The 16,353-nt window shown below is 41.3% G+C and overlaps 1 protein-coding gene across 4 annotated transcripts in view; it reads left to right on the forward strand.

Annotated features, from left to right (window-relative positions):
• The window catches only part of plekhg5b (pleckstrin homology domain containing, family G (with RhoGef domain) member 5b), an 88,836-nt gene that overhangs the window by 25,151 nt on the left and 47,332 nt on the right, over positions 1–16,353 (forward strand). The window contains exon 1 of one of the 4 annotated variants that reach the window (XM_037771839.1): positions 10,549–10,812. The exons of the other annotated variants lie outside the window; for them this stretch is intronic. Coding sequence (XP_037627767.1) covers positions 10,810–10,812 — 3 coding nt within the window. The 5' untranslated portion in view covers positions 10,549–10,809. Of the gene's footprint in view, positions 1–10,548; positions 10,813–16,353 lie in introns of those variants that run through there. 4 annotated transcript variants of the gene reach the window in all.

Genomic DNA, 16,353 nt, shown 5'->3' on the forward strand with positions numbered 1-16,353 from the left:
CACGTTATTCGAAAGACTTGATATGATTAAACACATTTTTTAGGGCTGTGAAAGTGAACACGATAATAACGTGTTAATGCAAATTTGTTTTAACGCCACTAATTTCTTTAACGCATTAACGCAATCGATCTTTGAGGTTGTAGCGGGCTCAGTTTTAAAGCTAGAGTGAAGATACTGGCATCATATGAAACTATAAAAACCTAAGGAACCCATTGGCACCAATTATGTCATACTAGCTAAATGGCCAAATGACGCTCCAAACTTACGCAAAATTTTGCCGAGGAAAAACTTTGTATTCCATATTTGTAATCACTTTAAATTACTTTTTAGTGACCTGTTTTCTCTTAAACAATAAGGGGTCTTTTGCGTTGATCAGTGTAAAAAAAAAATAAAATCTGCATTAACTTGACTTTAATTTAATGTTGTAAGATGATAAACATGAAAACTTCTAGGGAAGATGAATACTTTTTATAGGCACTGTATTTTCTTTAGGATTCACTCTTTCCTTCAATGCAAATTGCACAATTGTTTAAATTCAGTCATCACCATGGCCATTTCAGTGTTTCTTAGCTGTGTAGTCAGTAAGCGGTGTTGAATGAGAGACGTTCCAGGAAAAGTTTTACATTTTTAGATTTATCAGTCGGCTTTCAGAGCTCAAATTATTGCATCATGATGCATCAGTGTTTACTTTTCATAGCTTGACCCCACAATGATCTTTTCTGTTCTAGTAATGATGGGATATCCCGCGATGTCACAATTCCCAATATTTCTGTTGATTTTAGTACTTCTGAGGCGTGAAGCAAGAACAGCGAGAGGGTGAATCACAAAAATGTGTGCATTTCCGGACAATGAAAAAATGTGTGTTCAGTTTAATCGTTACTGACAGCTTGTTTCTCATTTAGCTCAATCTTAGATCTGTTGCTCAAGAGTTCTACATGCATCGCCTGTAACGAGCTTTAAACAGCAGGGGGCAATGTCATGGCAACCCTGACCTACAGTAAAGAGCTCACTGTGTTGCTCATTTCCCTCTATAGCGCACTCACTTGCTCTGCATTTACTGTGAGAGGAACATTTCTAGGAAGAATGGGAACATAAATGTAACTTTCGCCCACTCCACCCACTTAACAGATTTAGAAGGCATTTTTACTCAGAAAAAAACCCAACATTAAACTTTTATATTTCACTTTTAAGAGGTTTTTTTTCTACGAATAGTCTCTTTGATATGCCGGCGGCTTGGCAGCAGGACACAGAGCAGACACAAACACAGACGGACAGACAGCGAGAGAATCCTAGGCCGGTCCTGCGCTGCATTTAAACCGTTTTTATTCCCAGACAGGCCTGTCTTTGGTCTCCCACTGCCATAGATCAGCTCCTGGCGGGGCTGCGTGTCCTCCAGTCACAGCATGACTGGCCTGAAACTGAATGAGTTCACCTGCGCCATAATTTACTGAAATCACACCAGGTGTCACCCTCCCCGTGCTGCCGTAGCTCAGCGCTGTCACCGCATTACACAAGAGCTCTGAAAAGGTTACAAAGAAGGCTTCTGGATGGCCCAACACATGTGTTTCCAAGAGGGCTTACTGGTGTGTTTGGATACTTTGCTGTGGGTTTCTGCAAGTCACTGGGATTTAAAGTCAGCCTGCAGGTGTCCAACTGGGAGATGACGTCCAAATCCACTACTACTTAGTTCTTGGCTGAGTTGGTGGGATTCATTTCTGGTTAGCGCTCAATGCTAGTCTGAGCTTGCTCCCTGGATCTAGACTCCAAGAGAAGGGCTTATTATCCCTGATCGCTTGCCCCCACCCTTCTGCCTCCCTCCCTCCCTCCCTCCTCTTTGCTTCTATCCCTGTCTCCTTCTTCTCCCTCCCTCTGTCAGCTTTGACAAAACAGGACCAGACAAGACAAACGGAAAGGTGCGGGTTGCCTTGGCAACGGGGCCCCTCCCTGCCCAAACAGCTGGAGGCACAGGGATAATGTGAAGAGAGTTGAGGTTTGACAGAGACAGAGAGGATGAGGAGAAGTTTCAGTCAGCTGGCTTTAACTTTCAGTTTCCCCCTCTCACTCTCTGTGAGGATATTTCAACCCACTTGTTTTTATGCACAGTTTCAATCAAAAAACGGGAGCGGAAATTTGGTAGAAGGAAAAACAACATGTACACTTGGAGGTGGAAAGTAGATGAATTAATTAAAAAAGACATATGACAAAGTACAACAGGACTTAGCGAATATGAAACATATGAATAGTGGAAGGTGATAACATGAGATCTTTGTGGACTGATGAGGAGACCGTAACCGTCCTTAAATTAACATTTACATAAAATAAAAATTTCAATATTTCCATCGACTGGCGCTTTTTCTTTTGCCGATTTTCTGGAAATTCTGTTAAAATTTGTGCTACATTTCAATTAGGGCTGTCAATCAATTAAAATAGTAAATCGCGATTAATCATAAAGTGGGCATGTCTGTAAAGGGGAGACTCGTGGGTACCCATAGAACCCAATTTCATTCACATATCTGGAGGTCAGAGGTCAAGGGACCCCTTTGAAAATGGCCATGCCAGTTTTTCCTCGTCAAAATGTAGCTAAGTTTGGAGCGTTATTTAACCTCCTTTGCGTCAAGCTAGTATGACGTGGCAGAGTATTTTCTAGTTTAATATGATACAAGTATCTTTTCCCTAGCTTTAAATAGAGCGTTAAAAGAATTAGCGTTAACGTGTTATTATCCCATTAACTTTGACAGCCCTAATTTCAATGTAAACCTGCCTGACTTGTGTGTCTGATGCCGTCACTCGCTATTCACCGTCATCTTCACCCCCATTGTGTTTTTGGGTGTCTGTCATTCTCTCTTTTGTCCCATTCAGTCAAATATTATGAGTAATCCTTTGCTGATGTTTTAGGGGAAGTAATATTATATTAGTCAGATGAGCACACACGCACCCGTGTCATATACAGTACCTCGTACAGAATCACCTCATTATTAGTTGTTGAATCATTCAACCTTTAGCTGTGCTCTTCTTTATACACGTCAAATTGGATTTTCTTTTCATGGATTTTTTTTTTTTTACAAATACAGACACACAGACACACAGACACACTGGCTTTACTCACTTAACCTGGCTTTCTTTTCCACTGACCTGCTTGGCCGAAAATCTCACCTAACTGACACTGACAGGGAGCTGCTAAGTCTGCTAAGTAAACACTCTTATTGGGCTGGATGCCCACTTTCTGTAGGTGTCAAGAGGCTGAAGGGTGCAAGGTATTAGGTGCTATTTCCTGGTAGAGATGGATTAAATTCTGAGCGTCTTGCAGTTACACTAACACCCTCCCCACTCGCCTGATTGTAGTCCATCCTTCAACCTGCAGGGATTCACTTCTCCTGGAAGGTGGGAGCAGTCAGTCACTCAGCATGTACAGTATGGACTATAGCACTGCAGTTTAAATCCTAATTGTTCTTTGGTTCTTTTTGAGGAATATTCTTTTAGTGTTTAAAGACAGGAATAAATTAAAACCGTGCGTTCGACAAAAGTTCAGTCGCGCTGTGCAGCGCTGCGTCGCGGCCAGTTCGAACACTCCAATATAAAACAATGCAATCAAACAGATTTTGTTGCTGACACTCGCACGAGCCGCATTCAGTTAGGACACGGACACCGTAATCTCATTGAGACGCGCTGTCTCATTCTCTGGAGACCTGATAAATCTTGGTGGCCACCTACAGGCGATATTTGATGGCCACAAAGTCACTTTTCGGGCTATGGTTAATGTCGAAAACTCATGTCCCATCAGTTTTGCTTGATTGCATGTATTTCTCACAGCTTGTATTGTACTTGAGTGACTGCAGACTGCAGAGTCTTTAAATAAGTTTTCTGGGGGAAAACTGTAACAGGATGTGACCTCAGCTATAACTGTAAAGTACTTGGAAAGTTGACTTTATGAAGTAATGCAAGCCCACTAATGGAAAGGCTGGTTTGCAATGCTCTGATGACTCTGGAGTCATTCAGACGTCAGTGGAGCTGAGGAAAAGTTACCTAATCACTTTCAACATGACGCTGCTGACTGTTGAGATACTCTGGTGTTAATTTGTTTATTGAGGTAATGGTGACTATGCATGCTTCAAATTCACAGACATAATGGTTCACACAGCACAGCGGCACAGTGGACAGTTTTTCTACTGCTAGACTGAGTAGAAATTGGGGGTTCATTATCGTTTGTTGTTGTTACTACAACGACTTCATACAGGGTTCTTATGTAATGTAAGCAGCTGTAAGATCAAATTATGGAAGCGTTACAGTCTTGAGTCTTGTGACGAAGGTAGCTTCATGGTAAGATTAATTTATGTACCAGTTTCAGACTCATCAGCCTGTTGATACTACTCCTAGCTGCCTACCAAGTTTGGTGAGAGTCACCCCTGCAGTTTGGTTAATAGTTAGACTACTTGTAGTGAATGTCAGTCTTAATAATTGTTTTGCGTATTAATTACAATTAAATAGTCTTGCTAGTTTCTCAAGATTACCGACCCTACCTTTAATGTAATATTTAATATTTCCTTTAATGCTAACAATGACAATGCTAACATGCGATTGTTACAGTAGTACCAAAGTATTGGACAAATGGAAATATTGACCTAATTATGGTGCTAAATGAAAAGTTAATGGATAACCAAAGTTACTACAGTTCATCCTTAGGGTGACATGGATATCTTTACCATATTTCATGGCGATCCAATCCATAGTTGTTGAGACACTCAAAGCCACCAAGGTCAACCTCGTGGTGGTGCTACAGGAAAAGTCGGGGGTTCACCAAAGTCGGAAGGATTCATCACCTGGAGGTCTGTGAATGTCTGTACAAATTTGGTGATAATCAGTCTAATAGTTAATGAGATATTTCAGTCTAGAGCACGATGGTGGACAGACCAACTGAGATACCAACATTGCCAGAGCCATGCATAAAAAGGATTTTGTGCATTGTGGCTCAGTTGGCTGACGGGCCTTGCGATGTACCAGGCTTTCATTAGACCTGATCAGTAAATCTGAAATGCAATAACAAAATTATTACAATCTGTTATTCCGTGCACCCAGGAAAAGTGATCCTAGGCAGCTGCCTCCTATGCAAGTGTTTCATTTGGTGGAAAAATGCACTCTGGATCAGACGGACTGGCCCTCTTTTGCATTTTAACACATTGTTCCTGATTCACTGTAATCATCTTCCTGTTAGGGTCCAGTTTTTTCATGATGGACCAGGTGGAGTTTGAGAAACATTCATTACCTTTGCCAAGGGTATCCAGTTAGTTCACCTCCCTATTTTTGATGCAGCTGTGTGGCTATGATGACTAGTGTGAGTTTACACTAGGTTGACTTGTCACCAGCCATTCATGACACATCTTGTAAACAATTTTACCACATGGGAAAGACTGAATTCATCATTAGTCTTGCATAAGGTTAAGCTTTTATGTTGAGTGCCAGCTGGCCCCATTGTACTACACACGTCAGCTGAAAGTTTTTACATTAAGTGTATGTAACGCACAACACACAGACAGAAAATATCTTCTTTGTGGTTGATATTCCCATGTTTATGTGGACATTTCTCTCCAGTGGAGTAACACTGTTATGATGTGGATCCCAGCCACCCCAGCAGGCTACAACAGGCTAGCAACTCCCTCTTGTACAGACACACACACAGACCTCATCAGCTGTGAACCAATTACAGAAGCTGTACTTTTCCACCCCTGTGGGATGTGATGGTCCAGATAGAGGCTTATGACTCTGAGACGGTGACTCATTTTATGTCATACCATCGTCACCCAATCATAATGAAGAGGTGACTCTATGAAAATGTCTAATTCCAGTGAAAATACAAAACACAACATGTAGAGTACGTAGTTTTGTGCACAACGTTTTATGTTTCACCTCTTTTGCTTGGAATATTTCAACAACACCTGTCGATTCTGATGAATTTGGTTTTACCAAAAATACGAATGACGTGTACTCTTAAAGTGAGACTATGTAGCTTTTAAACAGATAAATTACACTATTCCCCACTTACAAATGAAAAGATGAATTAATTGTGAACTAAACGCACATTTGTGAAATTCAATACATTCAGTGTTTTAGCTGCTGCAGCGTGAATTGGTCTTGTATGACCAGTAGCTTATGGTGGCTACTGTCCTACAATGTCTTGCCACATATCCATGTTGTTCTCTCCGTCGTTCTTCTCTGGTGTGTCTGAAATAATTCCTGCTGCCGTCGCCCGTTTGTTTATGAGCCACGGCGACTTGTGACAGTTGCGTCACAGACATACACGCAACCAACCCTGGTTCAATCCTGGTTGAGTCCTCGGTTTGAAAGGGGTAATAGACTTCTATATAATCAGACTTTTTTTTGCAACCAGAGGAAAATGCAAGTTCAAGGCACCTCAGCATTGGCTTCACTTTTCAGACCCGGAGTTGCGAGCTGGCAGAAAAATGCTAAAATGCTGAGAATAACTACATCAAATATAGATTAGAGAAGTTTTAAAGCAGTTTACTGAAGAGACTTGTAATTCACCCTCTAGTTGCTACTTGTGGCCGCAGTGATCGCTGTTCAGCAAATGCCACATAGTCTGGCTTTGAAGTCTATTCATCAGTTATGTAGCCTATATAAAAACTGCAGTGTATTTTACTTTGTTGTCAGTTGCCCCACTGAGTTTTAAGATCAAATGCTGACCCAAAATGATGACATAATGCCACTGATATGCGGAAAAAAGGGGATATCTGTCCATCAGGGTGAGTGGAACAAAAAACAGTTTGGCCGGCGCCAGTTCAGCAATAACAAACACGCTGGACACTGACTTATGGGTGTCCATACATCCAATCTCTTGTCAGGAAAGTACAAACACTAGTGAGGTAGATGTATCAGTGACGGCAGTTCAACCCCCCAGGAGCATCCCAGTCAGGAAGCAGCATCGCGGCAGACAGGGGAATAACAGGAAGAGGGTACCTGACTGACGCTCCAATGGAAACGGCCTTGTATGGGCCGACCAATATAGCCGGGGTTCAAAGACTTAAGAGAAGGCCCCCAGTGAGGAGACGGATTGAGAAAACAACCCCCCTAAATCCCTCGCATGCGAAGAGTATGCCCATGGCAAACCCCACTAATTGTTGGTTTGTTGCGTGTGTTTTGAGAACGTAAACAGGCACTGCTTAATGAAATGCTGTGAGAAGTCTGCGCTGCTTAGTTAGAGAGGCGATAATAGGCTTTGAAAAATCTCCAATTCAGAACGTGTTATTATGGCTGTGGAAGCGTGCTCTCTAAATCACTCTTAACTGAAGCCAGCCACGAAACCGTGGAACTTCCAGCAGCATCATCACTGGGGAAATATTTGCCTTTAATCCTTTCTCTCTTTTTTTTCTGAACTTTTTTTTTCTCACACTAACTTGCTCATCCTTGTTATCTTCACGCTCACATTTCCCCTTTGTTTTCCCCCCCTTATTTAACTGCTCCCTTGAAGACTTGAAAGAATGCAGAGCTTATGGTTATTGAGGGGTTAACGCCAAAGTCAGGCATCAAGGGAAGGTCACTCGTGTTCAGCCCCCCCAAACAATGGCAGTGCCAGTGGGGTCTAATCCTTGAAGAAAATTCCATCGCTCTTTTAAATATAGCCTCCCCTAATTAAGGCTGACAGTGGGGGGCGGCGGGGCCGACATGGATTCAACAGGTCGCCTTGTTTTGAAGACACAGGACATTAAAACCTACCCACTTCACTCCCCCCCCTTCTCTCACTCCAAACATGCGTCCCCCAAGCCTCGGGGGGCTTGAATTGTTTTTGTGAGCTAGCTAATTGCGGGGGATTTAAACACGATTCATCTCGGATTAACCTGAATGACAAAAGAACAGAGAGTAGCTGGCTGGCTGTTTGTGGTCAGCGCAACAGACTGTAACAGGACATCAGGCTGTAAATCATACTTGCTCTTACACCACCCTCCCACATTACACTGTACTCTCCCACACACACCGCACCACACATGGTCTGCAACTAATGATTATTTCCATTTTTGATTTATGTACCGGTTACAGAAAAACGGAAAGTCCTCACATTTAGTATCCATTTAAGTAAATGATGGCCATTCCCATGCTCACTTATGTCTCATTAGTTGTAGCAGCAATTTGTGGTTTGATACCATTTGTTACACAGATTTGGTGCCAAATTTAACCATTTTTTTACCACTCGAGAATTGATAGAAATGATCAATAATCTCTCCAAAATACCACATTAAAACACCAAGACTTTGAGGAATACCATAGAGAAAGCCATGCTGTGATTTGGTATCAAAAACTTTTGACATTTGGAGATTTCTGCAAGAATTGCATTTTTTTGGGGATTGGATGGTGAGCACTAATTTTCTGGGAAGGGAAGCCATCCATCCTCTGAATGCCGTTGGTCTTTAGTTTGTGGCTGTAAAGTTTCATGAGGCTGTGATTATCCTAGAGGTCACCACAGGTCATTTTGTACAGTGAGGTCAAATTTCAAAAAATGGTCTCACTACTATGGAGACTAACATCATCACACATGAATACAATTTGGCTCATGGATCCACAAGAGTCTCAGCTTTCCATTGATGTCCAATTTATGCAATTCCAAGACAGAAATATTCAAATACACCATTTTAGAATAGGCGAAAATAACACATTTATACTGCATTCAAAAACGGCATGGTTTTTGCCCCAAACTGCATGTGATTATCATAAAGTGGGCATCTCTGTAAAGGGGAGACTTGTGGGTACCTATAGAACCCATTTTCATTCACACATCTTGAGGTCAGAAATTGGCCCTGCTGGTTTTTTCTTGCCAAAATTTAGCGTAACTTCGTAGCGTTATTTATTGATCTTCCTGACAAGCTAGCATGACATGGTTGGTACCACCGATTCCTTAGGTTTGATACCTGTATCCTCACTCTAGCTTGAAAACTCAGCCCGGAACAACCTCTGAAAGACAGAATAGCGGCCAAGTTTGCTGGCGGGTCGTCAGAGTTTTAAGGGGATAAAGTTCTAAGACGAAAATGCGAACAACTCCCAGACCGGACAACGCCATGGTAGCGATCTGTCAATCACAAGGTAGCCCCGCCCTAAATCATCCCCTGCTTTATGGTCTATGGTCATAATTTACTAAATGAACATCATGCTGTATTGAAGAAGACTTGAAACTAGCGATTGAGACCATAAACTCATGTTTACAATGTTTACTGAGGTAATAAATCAAGTGAGAAGTAGGGTCATTTTCTCATAGACTTCTATACAATCAGGCTTCTTCTTGCAACCAGAGGAGTCGCCCCCTGCTGGCTATTAGAACGAAAGTTTAAGGCACTTCCACATTGGCTTCACTTTTCAGATTCGGAAGTTACCTGCTGGTTTGATCCAAACAACAGCCTGGAACCAAAAAACACTTAATTTACTATCATATATGATAAAAATACAAGCAGCAAATCCTCATATTTGAGAGGCTGGAACCAGGAAATATTTGATCTCTTATTTTTCTACTTCTCCTGGTTCCAACCAAGGAGGGTGAAAAGAGGAGATGTCACGCATCATCATTGTGTCATATTATTGGGGTATAACTCATGCGCAGTCTGTACTTTTTGAAATTGAGCCAATAGCAACGCACGACCATAGCTCCAGTTACGCATGAGTCATACCCCAGAGCTCAAGACTCGTGTCCCAGCCTCTTCCAATAAGACTGGGTTCCACTTCCAACCTCTCAAATATGCGGATTTGCTGCTTGTTCTTAACCCTGATAACATCACTGTGACATCATCAAGGTTATTTTTCTTAGATAAGACAAAGCTCCCTGAGAGACCCAGAAGACATTACACAACTGTTTTCATTGACTTTGCCATACAACCCTTGTGGATTTCCCTTCTTGAAAATTACTCTAAGGATTAATAGATTTTCAATTCAATTTTCTGTAAATAGACTTATCAATTAATCGACTAATTGTTTCACCACTACACCACGCCAAAGGGATTTATTTCAAAATGGAATATCAGGTAATTTTTTTATTTAATGAAAATATGAAAACTAACCTGTTTTTCTTCTTCTTTTTTTTCTATTTTTTTTTTTATCTGTTTTTGATTTCAAAACTATTCCAGACTGCACAGCAGGTAAACTGAGTGTGGTTTTATAAATGTGTGTATTGTAATGTTGTCTGTGTGTTGGTAGTGTTAGAACACATTTACTTCCCACTCTGCCCCCGTTCAGCACTTTTGAGGAAACCCAACTGCACTCCCTCGTTTAACCTCACATCAGGTTTAAAGTTCAAATGAAGTACTGAAGTAACTAAGTTTAGCACAGACATGAATGAGAAAAACATGGACTGTTGCTCACTGAGTTTGGTTTACATCTGGATCAGCTGAAACATCACTGAATGGAAAACATTGCTAATTCTCAGGAATAAAGGGCTCAGTTTCAGTGGGAGTTTACATGAGTCAGCCAGGATGTGTGCGAGCTTGTGGGGGTGTGATTGAGCAGATGGGCGTGGTTGATGATTTTCTGTGTATGTTTATGTGCGTCTTCCCAGTAGACTGCTGTAGTAAACAGAGTGAACCTCTCAGCTCTGTCACGTTCTTTCGGTCCCGCCGTCTGTCAGAGTAACTCCTTCCGCTGTTGCGGAATTTTTATGAAACTCACTGACACACACACACACACTCGTCCGAGGGACTAGAGAGCAAGTTCGATCTGAGTTGGGACTAAAACTTTCACCACCTGCTGTCTATTGGAGATATCGATCGGTTCTTCAACTGAAACTCAAAGGGGGGTTGCCTTTTCTGGAAACTGGAGTTTTCTATGGTAGGTAAATTTAATGTAGAGGAACAAGCTTTTCTCTTATTCTAATGTGACAGCACTTTTATTATGCCTCCATGACAGCTGTGGAAAGGGGCATTATGTTTTTTGGGTTATCCGTCTGTCCGTTCGGTCCATTCTCGTGAATGTGGTACCTCAGGTACGCTTAGGGCGAATTTCTTCAAATTTGGCACAAACGTCCACTTGGACTCAAGGATAACTGAATTTGGTGGTCAAAGGTTCCGTTACGTTTTTGGTCATTACTCAATAATTCATATGTTAATCATGACACTTTCACACAAGCGTGTAATAGGATGAAATGATGAGGTGATGACGTCCATCATGAACTGAAACTTGATTGGTTGGCAGTTAAAGAATGTATGACGCGCTCAGTGTGTTGCTGGAAACTCTATATTATCATGTGTTGTTGCAGTTTTAATTAATTCTCTGTAAAAGCAAAGGTTATCTGAACTAAAGTAGGACTGCGACTGACGATTGTTTCCATCACGACTAGGGCTGTCGAAGTTAACACGATAATAATGCGTTAACGCAGATTTGTTGTAATACTGCTAATTTCTTTAACACATTAACGAACTTTGTAATTTTTAATACCAATACTACTATTCGATCTTTCGAGCTACAGTAAAGATACTGGCATCATATGAAACTAGAAAACCTAAGGGATCCTTTGCTTCCAACCATGTCATTCTAGCTCGTCGCAAAAAAGGCTAAATAATGCTCCAAACTTGTGCTAAATTTTGGCCCAATACCCACGAGTCTCCCTTTTACAGACATGCCCACTTTATGATAATCACATGCAGTTTGGGGCAAGTCATAGTCAAGACAGCACACTGACACACTGACAGCTGTTGTTGCCTGTTGGGCTTGAGCTTGCCAAGTTTATGATTTGAGCATTCTTTTTTATTCTAAATGCAGTACCTGTGAGGGTTTCTGGACATTGTCATTGTTTTGTGTGAATTGATTTCCAATAATAATATATACATACATTTGCATAAAGCAGCATATTTGCCCACTCCCATGTTGATAAGACTATGTAATACTTGACATATTTTCCTTTAAAGTACATTTTGAACAGATAAAAACCGTTTGGTTAATTTATTAATCACTTTTCGATAAAACATCAGAAAACAGTGAAAAACGCTCGTTTAAATTTTCTAGAGTGCAAGGGGACTTCGTCAATGTCTTGTCTTGTTCAACCAACAATCCAAAACCCTAAAGATACTGAATAGATTACATTGTAAGACAAGGAAAAGCAGCAAATTATCCCATTTGAGAAACTGTTAACCACTTTTGCTTGAAAAATGAATGCAACAATCGATTATCAAAACAGTTGGAGATAGTTCTGTTGATCGACTTTATCTGTCAGTGTGAGGCTGTGAAGGTAGAACACATTCACATCTGCTCAGACCAGCACTTCAAATCTGTTTTTCCCCCTTTGTCTGCATATTTCACATCTGCTTCTTATATCAACAGACCAGTCGTACCCCCTGGCACCCACCAACGTTCTCTCCTTTCCATATTCTTTATACCAAATTGGAAGCGGTTTCCAAAATCAATTTTAAATTAACTTGGAATACCCAGTTTTTTTCCCCCCTTTCTCACTTCCTCCTTTTTTGGTCTTGTTCACCGCCCTCCTGTCTATCTCTCTCTCTCTCTCTCTCTCTTCTCCTGCCCTGAAGCTATGGATAGGAAGGCTGGTTGCGTCACAGTCCAGCCAAGATTGCCCGAGACAGCAGTCAGTACACTTGACTTTGTTAGAGCAGAAAGAGACCAGCTGCTGGTGAGTGGTGCTTTTCTTGCGTAACCGTATTGATCACCCTGAACTGAATAGTGTCAGGCTGTGTTTAGTTCTTCAGCGTTAAGAGGATTTAGTGGTGTTTCTCTCCAGCTCGAGTGTGTTGTTTTTCCTCAGTGACGACACCGTGACAGTGGCATGTGTCATTTGGGTGTCATGTAAATATTTGTCTCTGCTGCGGGGGGCTGAGGTCAGATGTCTTTTAGCTGAAGTAGATACAAAAACAATTAAAGAATTTGTTCCTTTTGCCTTAAAATTCTTCCGAATACAATCTATAAAGAAATAAAAGATTGCCATAATTTCCTGTTGCCAGTCATTGTTCCAGTTTCAATTTGATTATGTGAAAAAAAAAAAAACGCCATATCCAGCCAGTTGTCCAATAGGAAGATGAGGAGGTGATATTTTTCGTGGGCAAACACTTGCTGCATGTTGAAACATACATTTCACTGGAATGCATGGTCTACTTAACAAGTTACAGTATTTCCTGGGAACATGTTTGTTCCTGAGTTTGTTGTATTCCATGGCAAATGCTCAAACCTGGAGTGCCTGTGTGTGTGTTGTCAGATGGACCTTTGGGCAGTGGCTGATTCCACCTTTAGATTGTTTGTGTAATACTCTGCTAAATATGATAGTGGCAGGGAAGAGACGATAACACAGGTGGTGTTGGTGCACCATCAGGACTGTGATTCACCGGAGAGTTGATGAGTGTTTGCACTCAAACACTCCTGTAATTTGCATATTTATTAGCATAAGAGGAAATGCAATGATTTTATTCCGTTATTTCCTTCTGCTGTGTTTCAGTATGAATATGAAACGGATGTCGTTGCGTTAATACGAAATGGCCCCGTTTCTCCTAAATGTCTATCATGTGTAATCTGGGAAAAAAACGCCCCTCTTCCATCATGTGTCACTGTACAGAGGAGGATAACGTTATGAAATGCTGTGTACAGTTACACAGTTTGTCGTCTATCTGGTGCCCAGATTCTATCAAACAAGCATGAGTCACACAAACTGATCTGGCGTCTGATATACTGGTATGTTTTTTGGGGTATTTCCAGTTTTGAAATGACGGTTTTGTGCGCACCTTTGCTGTTGGTAATAGTGACGTTGGACACACCAAGTTCATTGATGAGATCTGGAACGTCAGACGTGACGTAAGACGCCTAGAAGGGCAAGAAACATGATCATATCAACTTTTTTTCGAAGATGAAACAAAGGCGGATTATTACCCAAACTGTTCATTGCTCACGTCCTTCACAGTTTACAGACCAACTTCATGATTAAACTTACCCTACTTGGATGCAGTCTTCTTATTACCACCATTGTGGTTCCACTCACTTTCAGTTTTATACCCAAATAAAGTGATTTAGATAAACTGAGTGAATTGTTGGCCATTTGCTAAACCCCTTCCCCGACCAGTGATTGTCCAATCACGGCTTAGCAACTGTAACTACTAGGCACAGTTATTATTACTTATCGAGCTTTAGATTTCTCCATGTGTTGAAGTGGTCCAGTCAGAGCAATACTTGGTATGTAAAGAGTTTGGACGGTGATCACTTTTTTTTGTTCCCAGTAAAACCAAAAACACAACAAAAGTGCAAAGAAATGGACCAAACAATACTATGTTAGAACTAGGGTTGTTGGAGTGGGCTTTAAAGCTAGAGTGTAAATACTGGTATCATATGAAACTAGATGAATCTATTGGTACCAACCATGTCATACTAGCTTGTCGTGGAGGAGGTTAAATAACACTCCAAACTTAAGCTAAATTTTGGCGAGGAAAAACTGGCATGGCCTTTTTCAAAGGGGTCCCTTGACCTCTGACCTCAAGATATGTGAATGAAATTGGGTTCTGTGGGTACCCACGAGTCTCCCCTTTACAGACATGCCCACTTTATGATAATCACATGCAGTTTGGGGCAAGTCATAGTCAAGTTCTTGTTTTAAAACAAGTTTGCTGAAAAAAATAAAAATTCAGTTTTCAGCCAACTCTGAAAACTGCGTTAGCATCTGCAGTGACAGTCGTCATTTCAGCCTACAAAATTGACCGCTACCTGCTAGAAATAAGAAGCTTGCTTTTGTTTACATTTGTGGGAAATCGACGTCCCATTGTTTCACAAATTACTGCATAATTTGAGTGATAAATCTGCCACTGTTATCACTGTAAACTAGATATATGCCATGCTAGAGATAGCAACAGCAATTAGTGAACAGTCAACTGTCTGATCATGTGACTGCTCATGTTTTTTGGACTTGCAATGTTGCTGTATTGAGAAGGAAATGTTCCTTTAAAGTATCAGTTACATACATACATACATACATACATAGATACATACGTACAGTGTTCCTTATGGGGATCATTATATACACCTGCTGTCCTTTTTTTATTTTCACTTGCAGTTATCGGCTCTGAATGACATCATCCCTTGTTAAACTCCCCTCCTCGTCCTACATTTCATGTCTTTTAATGAATACTCATCAGAATTAACCACTGCGGGTTCTTTTGATGAACATGCCTAACACGTGTTTGGGTAACACACACACATTTTGCTCTCTCCTGGGAGGATGAAACACAACAAGTGCCTCCGTTTGAGTAAATCCATATGTGTGCGAAGGCATCAGAACTGTACGGTACCAGAATGAGGGAGAGTCGGTTAATAGGGAACAGGCATGGAGTGAAGCAGGCAGTCTTGTTACATAACGGCCGCGCCATAAAAAAAGCAGGCCCTGGCTCTCCTCCTCCGCCTCCTTCGCCCGGCCAGAGGACAGATGGCGGCAGAAGAAAGAAAGCGAGCGAGCGGCGGCTCTCTCCCGTGCCACTCCTCAACAGATGCACCGTTTATTTATTGAAAAATAAATCAGACTCGGGGCCAGGCCTGCCCGGGCCGCCCCTTTGATCTCCTGCACCCTTACTGGGCGCTGTTTTCAATCCCACCTACTGGGCCACAGCTAATGGCAACTCTGTGTAATGTTTAGGAAAAGCAGGCCCTCTCCGGCACACATAGGGAGGCCCTATGGGGTCGCGTGCTCTGCTCCCAAGAGGACAATGAAAATCGGTTCTTAAGAAAAAAGGTAGCAAAAAAAGTAACATGAAGCAGAGTTTGACCTGGCTCGCTCTCTGTGTCAGCTCAGCTTGATGAAAAGCATGCTCACTTTGCAGACATTTAACTTATTCTTTGACGATCAATCATGCTTAATGCAGCAGCAGATATTGGATTATTTATTGCAGTTAAATACTAATCAATGTCTTGACAGCACAGTTGTACGCAGGAAGGTGATTGGCTGGAGAGAAAGTTACTGCCAGCGTCTGATTGGTGGGTTGAGAAGAGGTGTGTAGTTGGAAGATTTCAGTATAATACTGATATAATCTGGGAAAGCTGTTGTCTTTTCCTTTTCTTAAAGCTACTAAACAGTTTAGTGGTGTTATTTTCTAAACTTATTTGATTGTTCTAGCGGTTTAATAACCTCAAACAGCTACCTCTAGCAACATCAACATTCTGCAACAGCTAAACTAACGGATTGTTTTAATTGATTTAGCAGATTAAAAAAAACACCAATACTTTGTAGGTTCTAGCTTCTCTAATGTTTGGATTTGGAACGTGTCTTTGTTCCAAATAATTATATAATTTTATAAATAGGGCTGTCAAAGTTAACGCGATAATAACATGTTAACGCAAATTTGTTTTAACGCAACAAATTTCTTTAATGCATTAACGCAACTGTATGTTGAT

Source organism: Sebastes umbrosus, chromosome 6, assembly GCF_015220745.1.
Source record: "Sebastes umbrosus isolate fSebUmb1 chromosome 6, fSebUmb1.pri, whole genome shotgun sequence".
Lineage (NCBI taxonomy): Eukaryota > Metazoa > Chordata > Actinopteri > Perciformes > Sebastidae > Sebastes > Sebastes umbrosus.